A 19,104-nucleotide genomic window follows, 5' to 3' on the forward strand; every position below is an offset into this window, starting at 1 on the left:
TGCCAATTAATAGCACATAACAGATCATTAAGCCTAGAGAAGTCACAGGAAGAGTAATTAAAGGCAATTCTGTTGGCCGGTTTGTTGACGGAAAATGCATAAAATTCGACTCTAAGCAGCTTTGAAACATGGTTTTTGTCAACAGGAGAGAAGGGAAAAAGACATTGAGATATAGTAGAATCAAAGTTGCCAGAAACGAAAATGAGATCAAGAATTATTTTAAGTTTGTTTTCAAAATAATTAATTTTAACTAAATCTAAACTTAAGAGATTATCAATANATTAAAAATTATTTTTAGTAGAGCGACTATAGCGGGACATTTTTTGAATAAAATTACCGAGAGGCTGTCCACGTCTGTCTGAGTAGAGGGCTTCAAAGCTAAAATTCCTTCTGATAGGTCCTCAGAGGATAGATTCAAATTACCAAAATTTAGAGAAGAAAACTGATTACATTCGGGAAGATTATAGGAGTCTATATTGTCTCGGACAAAGTTAGATTGGAAAAACTCGGCAAATAAATTGGAAACCTCACACGGAGAGCTCGCCACATGACTTGTTGGATTTAATGAATTGCCAAAAAGCCTTAGGACTCGATTTAATATTATTTTCAACACTAAGTATGTAATTACGGTAAAGAAATTTGTTTAGGCAATTAAATTCTTTTAAATAACACTGATATTTGATGCGGAATTCTTGGTTCTTAGTTTTTATATACTTTTTGTAGAATTTGTTACGCAGATTTTTAAGTTTCTTTAATTTAGGTGTATACCATGGGAACTTATAGCACCGCTTTTTTATTTGCGGAATATTAGAGAAACATATATTCAACAGTGTCGATTTAAATGCATTAAAGCAGTCAGTGACATTTAAGCCAGAAAGCATGTCATGCCAATTAATAGCACATAACAGATCATTAAGCCTAGAGAAGTCACAGGAAGAGTAATTAAAGGCAATTCTGTTGGCCGGTTTGTTGACGGAAAATGCATAAAATTCGACTCTAAGCAGCTTTGAAACATGGTTTTTGTCAACAGGAGAGAAGGGAAAAAGACATTGAGATATAGTAGAATCAAAGTTGCCAGAAACGAAAATGAGATCAAGAATTATTTTAAGTTTGTTTTCAAAAAAATTAATTTTAACTAAATCTAAACTTAAGAGATTATCAATAAAATATGATTCAAGGGAAGTTGTAATATTGGTTGGTATTAGCCCAAAGTTGGAAAAATGTTTTGACCATATAATGTTTGGAAGATTAAAATCGCCAAACACGCAGAGATGATTATTATTAACTTTATTTTGAGCAAGGGAGACAATATTGTCCGTGTGAGCTTTATAGATTTCGAAACTGCTACTTGGCGGAACGTAAGAGGCTACTAGATAAAAATCGTCAAAACCAGAAGAACTTTTGACACAAACACACCGTTGCTCGAGAATAGGGTCCTCATTTGATATTTCTATTTGAAATGCGTTTAACGAACGCTGGACGGCAATTAGAACACCTCCACCCAATGAACACCCCGTTCTACTAGCATCGCGATATTTACGAAAGACGTTATAATGATTTGAATCGAAAAATTCTTCATCGTAAAAATTAGAGTTTAACCATGTCTCAACAAAAATTATGATGTCAAAGTCCAAATGGGCACTCTGTGTACGTATGCTTTCAGACTTGGTGCGAATGCCACCCATGTTCTGAAAGTGAATTTTTAAGTCATTGAATAAAGTAAATTTTTTGGATAACGCTACATTTTGTTTTTGAGAGGATCGCCCTTTTGAAAATTCTGAAACGGTCGAATCTTCACATTCGCAGGCCACAGCGCAGGATTCAAGACCTGGTCAATAAGAGATGGCGCAACCCCAAGCTTAAAATTAGTTCTCTTAAAAAGAGTTAATATCTGCATTTTTCTTAATAAGTTTAAAGTAAGAAATAAGAGATTTGTCGATAGTATAGTTTTTAGCAACATATGAAATTATATCATCCTCGGAAACCGTTGGTTTAAAAGAAGAAAGGTGAATCCATTGGTTCATGGTCACTACATCCAGTTCCGTGCTACTGTTAACACCTAAGACCACATCCGATGCCTTATTATGTTTTTTTGGCTTTTTATTTTTAAAAATAGACCACTGTGAAGGAGGCTGAGAATCAGATTGTGGAAAAACACTCGCTGTGTTGTTCGCAGCAGCAGCAGCGAACGAGACGTAGGCAGCGTTCGACTCAGCCGATGAACGAGAAGAATTGGCGTTAACTCCGACATCAGAGGATGAAGCAGCGAAGTCAGCATAATCATTCTCAACCAATGGCCCATTGCCATTTACAGCACGATTAGAATCATCCGATGATCGAGAGGGGTTGACGTGAGCGGAGGTTGAAGCGGCAAAGTCAGCAGAACCATTCTCATTTACAGCACCAACAGCGGCATCAGCAAGCGAGGGAGACGGAGTGTTGGTATCGACCAATTTACGAGAGGAGTTGACGCTGACTCCCACAGCGGAAGGCGAAGCAGCATTAATGGCAGAATTAGCGATAACCGAAGACTTAGGTTTGCTACCTGCCTTTTTGTTATGCACGCAGTTACAAGCATTTTCACGCATAGCTTTAATTTCAGCAGTGAGAGTAGTGACAGTAGAAACCATGTCATATTGGCGAAGATTAGACTGCAACAGGTGAAGATCAGCTTGCATTGACATTGTTTTAGTTATGAGTTGTTTATTGTCTTCACGTAACTCACTAACCATAGCAACAATACGGCTATTTTCTGCTCTAAGAGCTGCAATTTCACCCAACACTGATTGCAACATTAGCTGCTCATTTATATTAGCACTATGCATATGCACACCTTCATTTGTGGTTAGCTGGGATGGAGAGCCGAAGGTTGACATTATTGTTTGCTGTGACAAGCTACTCAAACAGCTACTTTGATCGTCGATTTGGTCATTCCGTGTAGTTAAACTACTAGGGCAGACAGCAATAACACTATTCTCACTATTCTCCAGAGCAACAGAGGGCGGCGGAGAACGAAGAGAGTTTCGCCGATCAGTAGAGCAGTCATTGCATAAATACGATTTATTCGACGAGAGCAAAAACTCCACATCGGCCGGCATAATGTTTACACATTTTAGGTGATAAAGTTCTTTGCACTTTGCGCATTGTACTTTTTGTACTTTTGGCTGCGATTTTTCCACTTTAAAAGGCACGGCATTTTGATGCAATTATTAAAATGAATCCAAACTTCCAAATAGAGTCACTATCTCAATAGTTATAAATTGAGTTCATCACTCATCATTACTTGAGCAATTTAAAAGTCTTGCCTCTTTTATAAATATATGCATGTTATGCACTTATGACAGCAGAAAAACTATAATAAATTAGAGCGAAAATCGAAACACATCCGCACGCGACGACAGCTGATGGATATGGTTTAATTATCTAAAAAGAAAACTGACGTTTTTTTGTCGGGTGTTGCTAGTTATCGCGAAAATAACTTTCAGTTTAATAGCAACAAATTTGAATATTCGAATGGCTTTTGCCTATAACTTACAATTCTTTTTTTCACAATTTACTCACATTGTAAAAGAGTTTTGCATACAAGATATAGAGTTAGATACTCTTATTAGCGAACTCTTAGCATTTAAAAGTTTTTGCGTAGTTGAAAAAATTAATTTAAGCCATGAGGAATTATAGATGAAGTCCTTAAATAGTGGTACTTTTTCTCAGTTTGAAAAAATATGTAATTTTGTTTTTTTTTTCACTACCACACTAAAACGAAGCAACTGAGAGGATCTTAAGTATAAAGTTTTCTTCCTGGCACAAAGAAAGAAACCGGCTTCTAATTAATTTTTTTTAAAGTGAACTGCATATTTGAAGTAATTTTAAATTGAAACAAGTAAGAAAGTCTAAGTTCGGGCGGAGCCGAACTTTAAATACCCGGCGCAAGTATTAAATATGTTTTTTCACCTTTCCGAAACCTTCCGCTAGATGGTAAGCCGGGGTGTATCAATTTTGAGTAAATTAGCGTCCTTCAATTTCGAAATATTGAAGTTTCAAGCATTTCTGAAATTTACCGTTATATGAGAAGCGGCCGTTATTTTAGTCCGATTTCANATTTGAATAAAAATATACTGAAAAGTACTGATTTTTTTAGCATGAAAAATTCTAATGTACCGATTTCGCGCATAAAAAAATCTGGCAACCCTATTTCCGCCCGCACGTAGACTTTTTTAAATGTTTACTCATATTTTTAAGGAAGCATCTCGACATCAAAAATGATTAAAAAGAAAATTCCAAATGTATGATAGAACAGTGTAATCGGAAAATATTTGACCATAAGTTCTTATTATATTTAGTTTCTAACTACTACAACGTGGCTTAATTTTGGTCCTTTTTCATTTTAGCTCACCATCCGTGTCACTGACGTCAACGACAATGCACCTAAATTCGAGCTGCCTGATTATCAAGCGCACAATGTTGACGAAGACATTCCACTCGGCACGAGCATCCTGCGCGTCAAAGCAATGGATTCTGATTCTGGAGCAAATGCTGAAATTGAATATCTCGTTTCTGACGATCACTTTGCTGTCGACTCAAATGGCATAATAGTCAATAATAAACAACTCGACGCCGATAACAACAATGCCTACTACGAATTCATTGTGACAGCTAAAGATAAAGGTGAACCGTCTAAATCCGGTACAGCGACAGTACGCGTCTACACAAAAAATAAAAATGACGAAGAGCCCAAGTTTTCACAACAGGTCTATACACCGAATGTGGATGAAAATGCTGGACCAAATACGCTCGTCACAACTGTTGTGGCTTCCGATAAAGATGGCGATAATGTGCGGTTCGGTTTTGTTGGAGGAGGCACCTCCTCTGGACAGTTCGTTATAGAGGATATAACGGGTGTGATACGATTGCACAACAAAGCCATTTCACTAGACCGTGACAAGTATGAGTTAAATGTGACTGCCATGGATGATGGCTCGTGCTGTGTTAATGGTGATCACACCATACACACTTCAACTGCAGTCGTTGTAGTCTTCATCACCGATGTAAATGACAACAAGCCGGTGTTTAAAGATTGCGGGACTTATTACCCCAAAGTGGAAGAGGGTGCACCCAACGGGAGTCCGGTGATAAAAGTGGTTGCCACTGATGAGGATAAGGGTGTCAATGGTCAGGTACGTCGTGGAATCTTAACAGTTTCATGTTTAAATTTGGATAGAGGTTGACTAGTATACTTCCGACGCTGCAGGTACTTATCTAATGATTTAGAGAGTTAACTGTTGCTTGAAAGCAAGTGTACAGCGTGGCGACGAATAACTGTTACCCAGGTTTTTTTGAGAAATATAAGGGTCCTTTATAGATTTTGCGAAAAAAATGTTTTTTTTGTTAATTTTCCACAGATTTTACTTTAGTTGTATTAATTAGTTTTTAAATTTTAATCCTTATTTACATTTGCCAGCAGTGTAAACTTTGAGAGAAAAGTTCATTTGGCACGCAGGTCTTCGTCAGTTAATTTATTCCATATCTTCTGTAACCATAGGCTAATTTTCTCCATTTTGAGTCCCTTATGCTCCCCCTTCTGTCCAACCTAAGGCCTCGTACTCAAAAATCGAATAGACTCGGAACTGGTTACTAGGACGGCCATTCATTTGACCAACCTTATACAGTTTTTTTCTTTTTTGTACTTTTTTATACAAAGCCTAAGAAAAAAAAACACCTGAAAAAGACTTGCGTGCCAAATGAAACAGGTGATTGTTGAGTGTATGCACATGCTATTAATTAAAAAAAAACTTGCTAATAAAAGGTTAAAGAAAAACACTTAGAAAAAGACCAATACAAGAATGAAAGACTACGTACATAGATAAAGAAAAGGATAAAGGCAAAGGTAAAAATAAAAACAAAAACACAGATCGGTCGGAACTGGATCAAGTGTGAGTTTAGCAAGTAGTACGGTATCGCTTGTTTTAGCAAAGATGTTGGCTGTTTTGGAATATCGCGTTTGCAGTCGTTGGGTGAAAGTTTCTGTGAATTCCAATGAAAAGCGGTGAAATAAAGATTATTTTTATAACAAATATAAAATTCCTGGCATTACGGGCTGCATAGACGGAACGCACCTAAAAATTATAAAGCCCCAAATTGATGAACATCTTTACTTGAATAGAAAAGGCTACTTTAGTTTAAACAAAATATATGTAAATATACACTGAGGAAAAAACGCGTTGTAAAAATGAAATTTTTTTTATTTGATTACCGTTTAAAACTGTTCGTATTTAAATCAAATGAAAAGTGTTCAAAATCTAATGTGCCCCTATACATACACTTCGTATAGTGAAAATATTCAATTTAAATACGCCCGCATTAAAATGAAGCAATTTTTCGCTGCACGGATGGCGTTTTGCACATCTCAGATGCTTTTTCATATATAATTAAGAAAGTATATGTATACAAAGCATGCACAGCGGCGACAATACATACACACATACATGATACCCTACAAGACAGCTGAGTATCGTATGAGTACTCATATTCAGCGTTGCCGTTTCAGCCCTTTGGTGGCTAGATTTTGCTGCCACATACTTTTTTTGGCCACATAAATTTAAAATTGCCCCTAGCCCTTTTTTTTAGCCTTTTTTAGTATTTATTTATACTTGGCATGAAAAAGTTGTATATGCTTAATTTGCTTTTTTTTTGCATTTATGTAAGAGATGAATTTTTAAACTAAGAAAGACTGCTATATATACATATATGTATTGTATGCTCCTTACGCTTTTATCCATACATACTCTAAAAGTGTTGGGGCTGTTAACTTATCTGTTAACGATTTAACTATAGTTTAAAATAGATGAGTTCACGGGCCTTAATATGCTAAATTTGTTAAACGACCCATCAAGTCGATTGACCGTGTATGTTCTTGTGGTGTGATTGTACCAGCATACTGGTGTCGTGAGTGGTGAAATTAACTCAATTTTCTAAGTAAAAAGTATTTTGGCGGAAATTTCTTGCACTATATGAGTCAAAGCCGGGTTTGTGGAAGATTACGTTCACGATATTGCAGTTGTGAATTACAAAAAACAAAAACAATTCTTAACAAAATGCTAGAAAAACTTTAGAAATGCTAGAAAACTTAACTTTACTTACTAAGTAGTGTTTGCCACAATATGAATGGCAAAGTACAGGGCGTAAAATAATAACTGTCGCAAAGATTTTTCGAAAAATAAAAGAGTCCTTTAAAGACTTTGCGAAAAAAAGTATTTTTTGCAAACTTTATAAATAGTTTACTTTAATTTTATTTATTAGTTTTAAAACTTTAATCCTTATTTCCATTTGCCAGCTTTGGGAGATAAGTACATGCTTTTTTCAGCTGTATTTTTTCTTAGATTTTGTATAAAAAAAAGAAAACTGTATAAGTATAGGGTTGGTCGAATGAATGGCCTCCTAGTCACCAGTTCCGAGTCTTTTCGATTGCTGGGTATGAGGCCTTATGTTGGACAAAAGACGGAGTATAAAGGAGCCAAATGGAGGAAATTAGCCTATGGTTACAGAAGATATCGTCACTACACACGAATAAAGGCGCGCTAGTGTTTTGACGGCGAAAAAAGGCGCGTAAAAAAATTTTGCGAAAAAAGATGCTTATGAAAAACTTCGGCGAAGTATGTTAAGAGTCTTTGATGCTGAAGTTTTTTTATGCGTCTTTTTTCGTCGTCATTTTTTGAGCTCGCGCCTTTATTCGTGTCTAGTGATGATATGTAATAAAGTAACCGACGAAGACTTGCGTGCCGCTTGAGCTTTTCTCTCAAAGTGTTTACCGCTGGTAAACGCGAATGAAGGTTAAAATTTAAAAACTTATTAAAAAAGTTTAAGTAAAATCTGAGGATAATTAACAATAAACTACCTTTTTCGCAAAATCTATAAAGTACCCTTTTATTTTTCAATAAAACCTGTGCAACAGTTATTATTTTACGCTCTGTATATGATAAAATATTTATAGCTGGAAAAAGGAGTACAAAAGAAGTACAAAACTAAGGAAGGAGTACATTTCCAGATATTTTTTTTTGGGAGTACAAGGGAGTACATTACAATAAAAAGGAGTACGTTTACTCCCAAAAGCAGTACGTCTGGCAACCCTACTTGAGAGCGGCAAATAAAACTGCTGTCTAGTGATGTGCTGAATTGTCGGTACCCAACACTTAAAAAAGGTTTCGGTACCCAATACTTCCCTATCGGTACCCGCTACTGATTTTTTACATTAAACCTTCGCCATTATATGAATTTCAAGTTTAGAAAAAACGTTCATTACTAATTTATATGATATCGGCTAAAACATTTGAACTTATCGCAACAGAGAAATGTTATTTTATCAGTTTTAACCCTAGTCGATCCAAGGTTCAAGAGACATACTTTGACGGAGGAAGAAGCCTTTCAGGGGGGAGATTCTGTAATCAGTTAGCGACAAGTTTCGGATCGATATCGCACTTGTTGACGTAAAAATATTTCATATCATACGTCAACAAAACCGATACCTATTCGAAAATTGTCGCTAACTGGTTACAGAATATGTCGCTAACTGGTTACAGAGTCTGCCTACAAAAATGATATCGCCCGATTCAGCTGGAACAAAAATGATTCAAACAAGTAAGAGTTTTCTGTATTATGGCCTCGAACCGACCTATATACATCTTTCTTTTGAATCAGTATTAAAAGCTCTACTGGCTCCTACATTCGGGTTTTGATAGGCGAGTCTCCCCTGAACCGTTTTTTCCATATTTTTGGCCTATGTGCGCTTTTATTCGAAACCTAAATGTTTCGGTACCGAGTATCGAAATATGCCTTCTGACAACCACCAAACCATAATATTAGAAGACTAGCAGGCCCGGCGAACTTCGTCCCGCCCAAAATTAATTTTTTGTATTGAAACATTTTCCAACATTTTCACCAACAGTTCACGTTCATGATTCTCAGTTGCGCATTTATCTTCTAATATAACGGTTTGGTGGTTATCAGAAGGCATATTTCCATTGCCATTTTAAATAACCTAGAAAAATTTTATATGCATACAAAGATACGTAATAGTTTCCGTGCGTTTGAATGGCGCCACGCCCCCTTATAAAATAGCCGCACTTTTCTCTAGGAGTATGGGATTGATTTCATATTATCTCCATACCATGTTCGAGTACTCTAACATGAACACTTCCAGAAATATGCAGTATGAAAAATCCGGTTTGTATGAGGTGCACGCCCTTTTTCCAATAGCCCCAATTTTTCTTCATGACTATGCGATTGATTATATATATTTTTATATATTAAATTCTTCATACAAATTTACTAAAAATTCTAAAATAAAAAAATTGAGACAATTGTTTTAGGATAGGGACACCCTAATCGCCAAATTCCAGTACTCTAAAACTATGTTCACATATCAATATTATCACAATCAAAGCTCTTTTTTTAATCACCCCGTTTACATAGGCAAATCTCAGATTATTAGCCGTCAAATTTGTTGTGCTTATTATTCTCACATCTCAAGGAAAAGTTATGTTTCTTTTCTGTGCCATCGTGATCACGTTTTTATGCTATAATAAGCAATATAAATATATTTTTACTTAACATTTTATTAAAAATACCTTTACAAACCTCTTTTCCTTGCTAGCGTACATTTTTGTTTACTTTTACATTTGGCATTTCTCCTCTTTTTTGCAAAATCAATCGATAAAACTAGGATCGACACCGAAAAGTTATCGGTTTAATCTGAGATTATTTTATAATTACAGATTAGGGTGTTAAGCTCGAAAATGAGGATAATCTACTTATATGTGAACCTAGTATAAGGTGAACACTGCCAGAGGTATGCAGTATGAAAAATTCGGTTTGTATGGGAGGTGCCACGCGCCCTTATCCAATAACCGCAATTTTTCTCCATGAGTGACGCGGTTGCTTTCATTTATCTCCTTACCATGTTCGAGTCCTCTTCCATGAACATTTTTCTTGATATGCAGAATGAAATATTCGGTTTGTATAGCATGTGCCACGCCCCTTTTTCTAATAGCCCCAATTTTTCTTCATGACCATGTGATTGATTACATATATCTTCATATCAAGCTCTAGTACTCTACCATGAACACTTTCAGAGATATGCAGTGTGGAAAATTCGGTTTGTATGGAAGGTGCCACGCCCCCTGCACCTAGCGGTATGAAATATACTTTACATCCGATTCTCATACCTACCATATATGCACAAAAAATTTCATAAAGATCGGTCAAGCCGTTTAGGAGGAGTTCGACCACTAACACCGTGACAGGATATTTTTATATATTAGATAAATACGTCACTGAAAATCATGAACGTGAACTGTTGAACCAAAATGTTTCTATACAGAAAATTTATTTTAGGCGGGACGAAAATAGAAATGAAAAAATCAATCTTGTACTCAGATGTGGTTATTTTTATGCGAAAAACCCGTAACCGTGTTAAAATGAGATCGACTGTATTTACATAGAGTTCTACCCATATGGCTCCCCACAACTTTCCGAGAAAGGACACGGTAGATATGGCAATAGCTGCTTTCAAACCGTTTGTTAGATAGTAACTAACGAACGCTGTAAAGACTTTTCGCTTTTTGAAACTTTCAGGATGACCTGGTTTTTCTATAAAAGAAACGCTTGCCCGCCTGCACTATAAGAAAAATGCTTATATTTTTGGCATAAATTCCAATTTTTTGGTGTTGTATTTTAAAATTTAACCTGTTTCCCAAATCTGAATATCCCAGATATTAAAAAACTTATTCAAATGAAATCCTGATGGGGATACTTTTTTATTAGGGTGCTTTCAAAGTCAGCTGGTTGAAATTCACATTGTCTTCGAAGAGTTTAGAGAAAATATTACTTAACTTCACGTTCTTATGATTTGAAAAGTTTAAATGTTTAAAAAGAGTTATTATGGGAAATATTAGTCCAGATATGTAAAATTATGATTTGATGGCCCTTTAGTTAGTATTATGTTTTGTTGTCCGCTTGTGCAATGTATTTTTATGTATAGTATGAGATTGACTTTTAAAGGGCAAGCGAGTACAAAGAGTTGGAAATGACAAGTTATTAACAAAAGTATGTAGATTAATATATGTATAACTAATCTTTCTTGCCCCATTTTGCCCCTTTTTCAAAAAATCCGTTTCTTTAGAGAAATGCGTATTTAGCCATGCAGGCACGGGAGCGAGAAATAAATCTTTTTACGGAGTGAAACTAAGTACTTTTCAGTTAAAATGCAAGGCGTATGTTTCTCTAAATAGATAACTCTTTCAGAAGTCTAAATCTTGCGAAACAAATTTCCAGAGTGTAGCATCAAAAACAACGAAGTTGGTGTAAGTCCGCCAGACCAGTCATATGGCGGCTATATGATATAGTGCTTCGACCCGCACAAAATTTGGTAGGTCACCCCAGCCGTCCATAGTCCTTACACAAACCGAATTTCAAGTCGATAGCATAAAAAACAACGAAGTGTATGTAAGTCGATATGGTGCCTCGAACCGAACAAAATTTAGTAGGTCAACTCAAAACTTTCAAAACAACGAAGTGTAAGTAAGTCGGCCGGATCGGGTATATGGCGTCTATATAATATAATACCTCGAACCGAACACAATTTAGTAGGTCAACTCAAAACTCTATAATACATATCTAAAACAAGTTTTGGGCTGATATCTTAATATTTAGACTTTATGCAAACAAAAATCAATTTTTTCCTCATAGTGCACTCTATTGAACTATGTGACATGTAAGACCGAATCGAAAAATTACCAAATTGAAAACTAAATCACCAAATTTGACAAATAAAGAAAAAAATTACCAATTTTGGTTAATAATTCCAAAATGGCAACATTGGTAGACATGTACACTCTTTTTACCCAGCAAACACGGTCAGAATTCTAACGTAGTTCTCGAATGGAAAATCAGGTTAGAGAACTATTAGAAAACCACTAGGCATTAGAAACCAATTAGAATTCAACGTGAGAATACGATTGGATGTCTAACCTCTCTTTCGATATTGAGAACTAAGTCCCCTCATTGTAGAGAATGCTATAATTCTCGACAGTTTCTCTAATAGTCTTCTAACCTTCTACTTCAGAGAAACATATTAGATTTCGAATCGTTTTCTAATCGTCCTCTAACCTAATAGTCTAAGTTCCGACAAAGGCACGACCTTCACCCTGTTTAATGGATGAAATCTATTTTGTATGAAATTTAACGTGTTAATAAATATTTCGCGAGTGGGTTGGCTGAAAAAATCCTGGCCAGGATATTTTTAATTAAATATTCAAAAATTGTTTTTATTATACCCGAGCGCACTTGTGCACAAGGGTATTATAACTTTGTTCACATAACGGTTGTTTGTAACAGGCAAAACGAATCGAGATAGATATAGACAAATGTATANCTCATTTGTTTAATGATTAAATTATATACCAGTCGAAAGTATTAAGTCTATAGAATGTGAAAACATTGGGTTGTTTATTTTTTTCAGGCCTACCTATCGGGTTGGCAGGTATAAACAGGTAGGTAATACTAGTAATTTTCACTCATCGGTTTAACACTTTCTATAGGTTTTATGCTTTCGATTGGTATATATGTAATTTTTTCAATAAACAAATGAGTGCAAAATTATAAAAAGTAATAATAATTCTTTAATAATTAACTAAAAATATCCTGGCCAGGATTTTTTCAGCCAACCCACTCGCGAAATATTTCCTAACACGTTAAATTTTATACAAAGTAGATATCATTCATTAAACAGATGGGTGAAGGTCGTGCTCTTGTCGGATCTCCTACTAAAACTATTTGTTGTACATTTGAAAACTTTCGTTGGACACACATACATATTACAAGAGTTCACTCTTTAAGGCAAAATTGTGTGCTTCTGAGCGAAAGTGCGAAAATTTACACATTTAGTTTCGCACAAACTCACAGCTAAACATTGACTGAAATGTAAAGAGCCGATTTTATGATAATCAGCTGACAATTGAAAATGTCTGTGCAATAGAGGTTTACGCCGCCGAGCCACGCCGCCGCCTTTTTGTCATTCCTCAGGCGCCGCCGCCGCGTAACGAAAATATAAGTTGCGATCCCGTACGAGTCCGGACTAGTCAGAATCAGTCAGATTTTACTGGAAATCGATCCCGTACTCGGTTCTCTGACAATTGAGAGGACAAAAAAGAGAGTAAATACGGTTCGCTCTCTGTCAGAAGTTACCAGTTTTAGGGCCGGTTGTTCAATGTCTGGTTATCACTACTTGCCGGTTAAACATCATTATCGACGATTTCGACATCATGCATATAACATGTGATCGATAAANAATCTGACGATTTTTTTCCACAGCAGTAAATTTTTGTCTCTACTACCATACTCCTGTTTTTTATACTACAACAAGAAAGTTATCGCACATCAAAAACTTTAGCGCTAATATCTCAAAAAGCAACTTTAACAGATGCAATAAGGGCATGGAAATGAAACAAAAACAAGTTGATTTCCTTGTGTATTTTTTTCTTAATTAAAGAGTTGATTATTTTTTAAACAGACTTTTAGGAAAAAGCAAGACCTTTTATTGCTAATTTTTACATTCGTAAGTTATTTTAACCTGATACAAGTACTAGGTGGCTGTGTGAAAATGACTTTACCATTCTTAAGTGGTGGTTAAACCCAGAAAGGTTTTGCTCCATCGCTTCGTAATGTTTTCTACACACGGTTAAAGTTCCCTCTTTTTGGTAAAAATTAGTATTATTTTTCATTAGTGATAAGTGATTAGTGATTAGATAAGCCATTTTTTAAAAAGCGGATGAAAAGACCCGTTTTGGTTGGAGTTGATGGGTTAACCTGTTGCAAAAGTGACCACCTTTGTTTTCTATCTATAACCCGCAAAAAATCATAAGAACTCCGTAATTTAACATAACGGTAGATAATATTATTGCAAAAATTTATTAATAGCGACATAAATTACTCCTTACTGCAATATTTTAAATTAAAAAATTATTTTTTTCTTTAAATTTAAATAGTACATACGGATCTGTAGAGAACATAGAGTACCATGTATGTATGTATGTATAGGTACATATGCATACCTCAGACCATCTTCTGTTCACCCCTCCATCAGCGCCAGGCGATCAACATTTTAATTCAAGTAGGAAGCAGTGTTGCCAAACATGGGCTTTTCCTACCAAAACTGGTAGGTTTTTTTCCATTTGGTAGGTTGGTAGGCTTGATTGGATTTTGGTAGGTTTCGGGACAATGAATAATAGTTATTTGCGAAAAATAGAAAATATGTACGTATCTCCAAACATTTTAGCAACCATTTTTACACTAATATTTCACCGGTGCGTTCGTATAATGGCGGCCACAAACATGTAAATATACCTGATTCCTAAGTACAAACGTATACCTTATTATTGCCATATGCAATACGGACATCCATATATCGTCACCTAAGGGTGAAAAGGTGCCAAGTCCATTTTTTGAAATTTTTCAAGAGAGACGAAAAATCGATGTAGTTTCGTATTACCTGTCATTCTGCATCAAAAACTAAACTTTGAAAACAAAAAATGGACTTGGCACCTTTTCACATTTAGGTAGCGATATAATTTATGGCGTACTTGAACCAAGATTCCAGAAAAGTCTGCCGGTGGGCTCGTACCCAACCATATTTCAGGCGGAGGTCTTCCCAATCGAAGTCTGTGTGCGCGAATGTCATCATAGAAGGCAAATGAGGCCAGAATAAATATTATGTCGGAAATTCAGGCAGCGTTAAAGGCCTAAGAGTCTTTTCAAGGCTTGTAAACTCTTGAATCACCTGCGAGCCCACAATAGCGTCACGCTGTGGATGGTTCATGGACATGAAGGGTTTCAAGGCAACGAAAGGGCTGACTGACTCGCAAAGCGTGAAGCGCAAATGGGTTTGCATGGTCCCTAGCCTTTCTGCGGTACATCTAAAGGATACACTGCAGACCTACTTAGGAGCTAGCTGGGAATAATCTCAAATTGCTGCCTACTGGCGGAAGTCAAAGGGAATAAGACAATCAAAGATATGTATATATCTTTCCAGCAGGAACTCCGAAAGACACCTTGAACTTAGAACTCTTACTGGCAACCTGACAGCACACTGCAAGTTAACGTACGGTTTTAATTAACTGGGTCTTTCTGTAGACTGTAGGGTTTGTCGGCTGGTGAAAGAAACCCCAGAGTATATTCTATGTGCCTGTCAAGGAAGCATGAATCGTAGATTGCTACACCTTGGAGAACGATTGCCTTCTCCATCTTAAATTTGGAACATGGCCTCATCCAAAGTGAGCTTTTTAAATAGCCTAAGGTTGGAGTGATTACAATTTTGATTTAGCACAATATCTCTTCTTAGGTCGCAGCGCGGACATCTTCGACGTAATAATAATAATATCGTCACTAGACACGAATAAAGAGCTCGGAAAACTCTTTGGGGAGTTCTGGGGAATACTGTTGCACTCGAAAATATAGTTGCCCGCGGACATAAGTTGATGGGTCTTTCTTCGCTGTCAAAGAGGTTAACGTGGCTTTATTTACCGTCAACTATGTTAAGAGTCATTCTTCGCCGAAATTTTTTTACACCTCTTCTTTCGCTAATAACTTTTGAGCTCGCGTCTTTATTCGTATCTAGTGACGATATGTATGTATGTTTTTTTTTTTAACGGACGTTGGGATAGGGAAACTATCCATCAAGTGGCCCTTGCGAAACTCTCCAAAAGCCACCTCCCCGGAACCACTCGCGTATTACATCGGGGTGAGGCCGTGGCATAAACATGCCCCACGTCATACCGCCCTTTCCATAATCCCCCATCCACTAATGTGATTAGGGGTTCAGGAGCGTTTTGGTGTTCACAGGGTTTACCTGCAAAGAAATGCAAAAAATAAGATAAAAGAAGAAATTTTGAACACAAGTAACTTCAACTTTTTCCTCTTTCTAAGCGGCGGCGTTGCTCTCTGATCCTTAGCATGGCCACTAAGCAATTGAGTCATACAAAAATCAACTTCGCCATGCGATCTGTATAGCCTAGCTTCGATGCTCGGAATGAGTCGGAAAGTCCAGAGCCCAGAGGAAGACGAGGCCCAGCGTTGCTGCCATAGTGATAGGCTTATTTGGCGTTCGGCCGCGATCTCGGGTTTTGAGAGGGCTCTACCTTTTGTTCGGGCCGTCATATAGGTACGCCGGATTTCGTTAGCCAACAAATCGGCAGGCATAATACCAGCTATGACGCAGGCTGCATCATGCGAAACTGTCCGGAAAGCGCTGCAAACGCGCAGGGCACTAAGACGGAAAACAGAGTTTACAAGATTAGCATAGGACTTTTGCTGCAGTGCATGACCCCAGACGGGGGCCTCGTACATTATAACTGATTCAGTAACTTCTGTTAGCAGTTTTCTGCGGTTTTGCCCTGGACCGCCTACATTTGCCTTCAGTCTAGCTAACGCGCTTTGAACTTTTGCCGCTTTTGTACTTACCATTTCAATGTGAACTTTGTAAGATAACCTTGCATCAATCATTACGCCTAGATACCTCACTGCTGGTAATGTATCAAAGACATACCCGTTTATATTCAAGGTTGCGGTCTCTTTTTTCTTCCTACTTGTTATGAGTACACCTTCTGTTTTCTCGATTGCTAAGTTCAGCTCCCTCGCTGTAAGCCAGCCGATGACTATTTTGGAAGCATTTGTTGTGGCCATTTGCACCCTATTTATGTCTTTAGCCACAACCACCAAAGCGATGTCATCGGCATAGCCAATTATTTTAACTCCTTTTGGAATGGGTAGACGCAATACGCCATCGTAGGCTATGATCCACAAAAGTGGGCCAAGGACGGAACCTTGGGGAACTCCTCTGGAGACTCTATAGCTTACTTTCCCTCTTTCCGTGTTTTAGGACAAAACTCTATTAGATAGATAACTGTTAATTATATTAATTAAATACTGTATGTATGTATGTGTAAAGAGACATATGTACATATGGATAAGTCTGTACAGTAAAGTGAATCGTTATACGCAGTTAATTTGTTTTTATTAATCTAGTTGTGTTTTTGTTGTACTAAATGTTATGTTAACTATGTTTTTAAAAAAATTGACATTGAAAACAAGTATTAAAACTCAAAAAAAGGTTTGATAGGTTTTGGTTGGTTATGGTAGGAAATTTTGGTAGGAAAAAAAATTTGTCTGTGGCAACGCTGGTAGGAAGTAACAATATTTAAATTTAAAATCAATTTCAGAATGAATTAAGTTGAATTATAGTTATAAGATTAGTAGCCTCATGGCACTATGGAATCTACCTTATGGGCAGAAGCGCCGGCGTTTTCAGACGCGCCGGCGTCGCTGCCGCCGCCGATTCTTTTTGAAGCTGACCATGCCGCCCCCGCAAAGCCTGTCGACGTAAACCTGTACTGTGCGACAGAAGAAAATAAAATAAATAAAATTTTACTTGTTTCACCGTATTGCGGCATGATATATTTTCATTTAATTTTCGCAAACTGCTGTTGCCATTTGACATTTAGCATTTTGCCCTGACAAAATTATTTAATAACGTTCACGGTTTTTGTACAAAACAAAGCGCTAATTTTTTTTGCTTCGCATTTTCGCATCAAATAATGAACTCTAGTAATGTTTACTTCGTCTTCTTCTTGCAGGTCAAATACTCAATCGTTCAACAGCCAAATCAGAAAGGCACCAAATTCACCGTTGACGAAGAGACCGGCGAGGTGTCCACCAACAAAGTGTTCGATCGCGAAGGTGACGATGGTAAATTCGTTTCGGTCACCGTTAAAGCGACTGACCAAGGTGAACCTAGCTTGGAAGGCGTGTGTTCTTTTACAGTAGAAATTACAGATGTCAACGACAATCCACCACTCTTTGATCGACAAGTGAGAATAGAGTGAAAGTTATTTATTTGCAAATTTGTAAAATTAATTTTTCTGTAACAGAAATATGTCGAAAATGTGAAGCAAGACGCCAGCATCGGCACAAACATACTGCGCGTCTCCGCCTCCGATGAGGATGCCGACAATAACGGAGCCATTGTGTACAGCTTGAGCGCCCCCTTCAATCCCAACGATTTGGAGTATTTCGATATACAGGCTGAGTCGGGTTGGATAGTGTTAAAGAAGCCGCTTGACGTAAGTGCCTCGTTAACCAATTTTTAAGTTTACAACTTGAAATATTTTGCTGTTATTTAGCATTTTGTTAAACTGCTCAAAAAATTTTTAATTTGCTTAGACTAACAAAAGAACACATACATAGTTATGGTTTATGTGAGTTTTTGACTTAATTTATATATTTTAATTTGAACTCCTTTTTGTGTTTACTAACCATTACGCACACTAGTGCGATTGACTAAAAAACAAAAGAATATCTTAATGCTACCTCAATTTGTCGTTTCGTTAAATGACGTCAAAAGAAATATGGAAAGAGTCAGTTAAAGGGAGAATTAAATCAAAAATCTTTTCTACATTCGTGTTTGAAAAAAACTTTTAATGTTTTTATTTTTGAAACGTATTGTGATTTCCGAACGAAATTAGTCAATTGGTTTAATTATTTGAGTTTCAAAGTTTTAGTTAAATTTCGTTTCCTTAAAATGCACCATCTTTCGTTCAATTCAATGTAGAGTATTTAGTTTTTCGATAAAAATATGGAACTTCGTGGTTTTTGTTGTTTTAAACCTTTTATTTTACTTTGACTCTCGTAGTACGAACACTTTTGAACGTAAAATAAAAGCAAATTGAAAATGCATTCGAATAAATACACATGCAGTGCAAATTATTTTGAAGAAAATTTAAAGTGTCGAAAATAACTTATCAACTAAGCTTTGGCGAAAAATGTGTACACCAAAATTATAAATGATAAACAGTTTTTGGAAAACGTGGCAATACGTAAACTCGTTTAAAATTTTTGTTTAGTTTATAGAGTCCTTATTTTCAAAAACCTCGAAAAAAGTTATTTCCCATATTACAGTTGCATTGCATAGTTTTCCACATACATATGCGCACAAATTTGGTGGCGGAATTGTAAATACAAAGAATCAAAATATGTATGTATATGTAAATACTATGAAAAATT

General features: G+C 36.5%; 1 protein-coding gene across 6 annotated transcripts in view; it reads left to right on the plus strand.

The window, feature by feature from the left end:
* LOC108364849 (neural-cadherin-like) overlaps positions 1-19,104 on the plus strand; it is a 539,754-nt gene that overhangs the window by 399,585 nt on the left and 121,065 nt on the right. For all 6 annotated transcript variants that reach the window (XM_017618713.1, XM_017618702.1, XM_017618720.1 and 3 more), the window contains 3 exons: positions 4,389-5,174; positions 17,679-17,912; positions 17,973-18,164. In XM_017618713.1, the coding sequence (XP_017474202.1) occupies positions 4,389-5,174; positions 17,679-17,912; positions 17,973-18,164 (1,212 nt within the window). The remainder of the gene's footprint in view (positions 1-4,388; positions 5,175-17,678; positions 17,913-17,972; positions 18,165-19,104) is intronic.

This window comes from Rhagoletis zephyria, unplaced genomic scaffold (assembly GCF_001687245.7).
Source record: "Rhagoletis zephyria isolate East Lansing unplaced genomic scaffold, Rhagoletis_zephyria_1.1 Rzeph_scaffold_00034, whole genome shotgun sequence".
NCBI lineage: Eukaryota > Metazoa > Arthropoda > Insecta > Diptera > Tephritidae > Rhagoletis > Rhagoletis zephyria.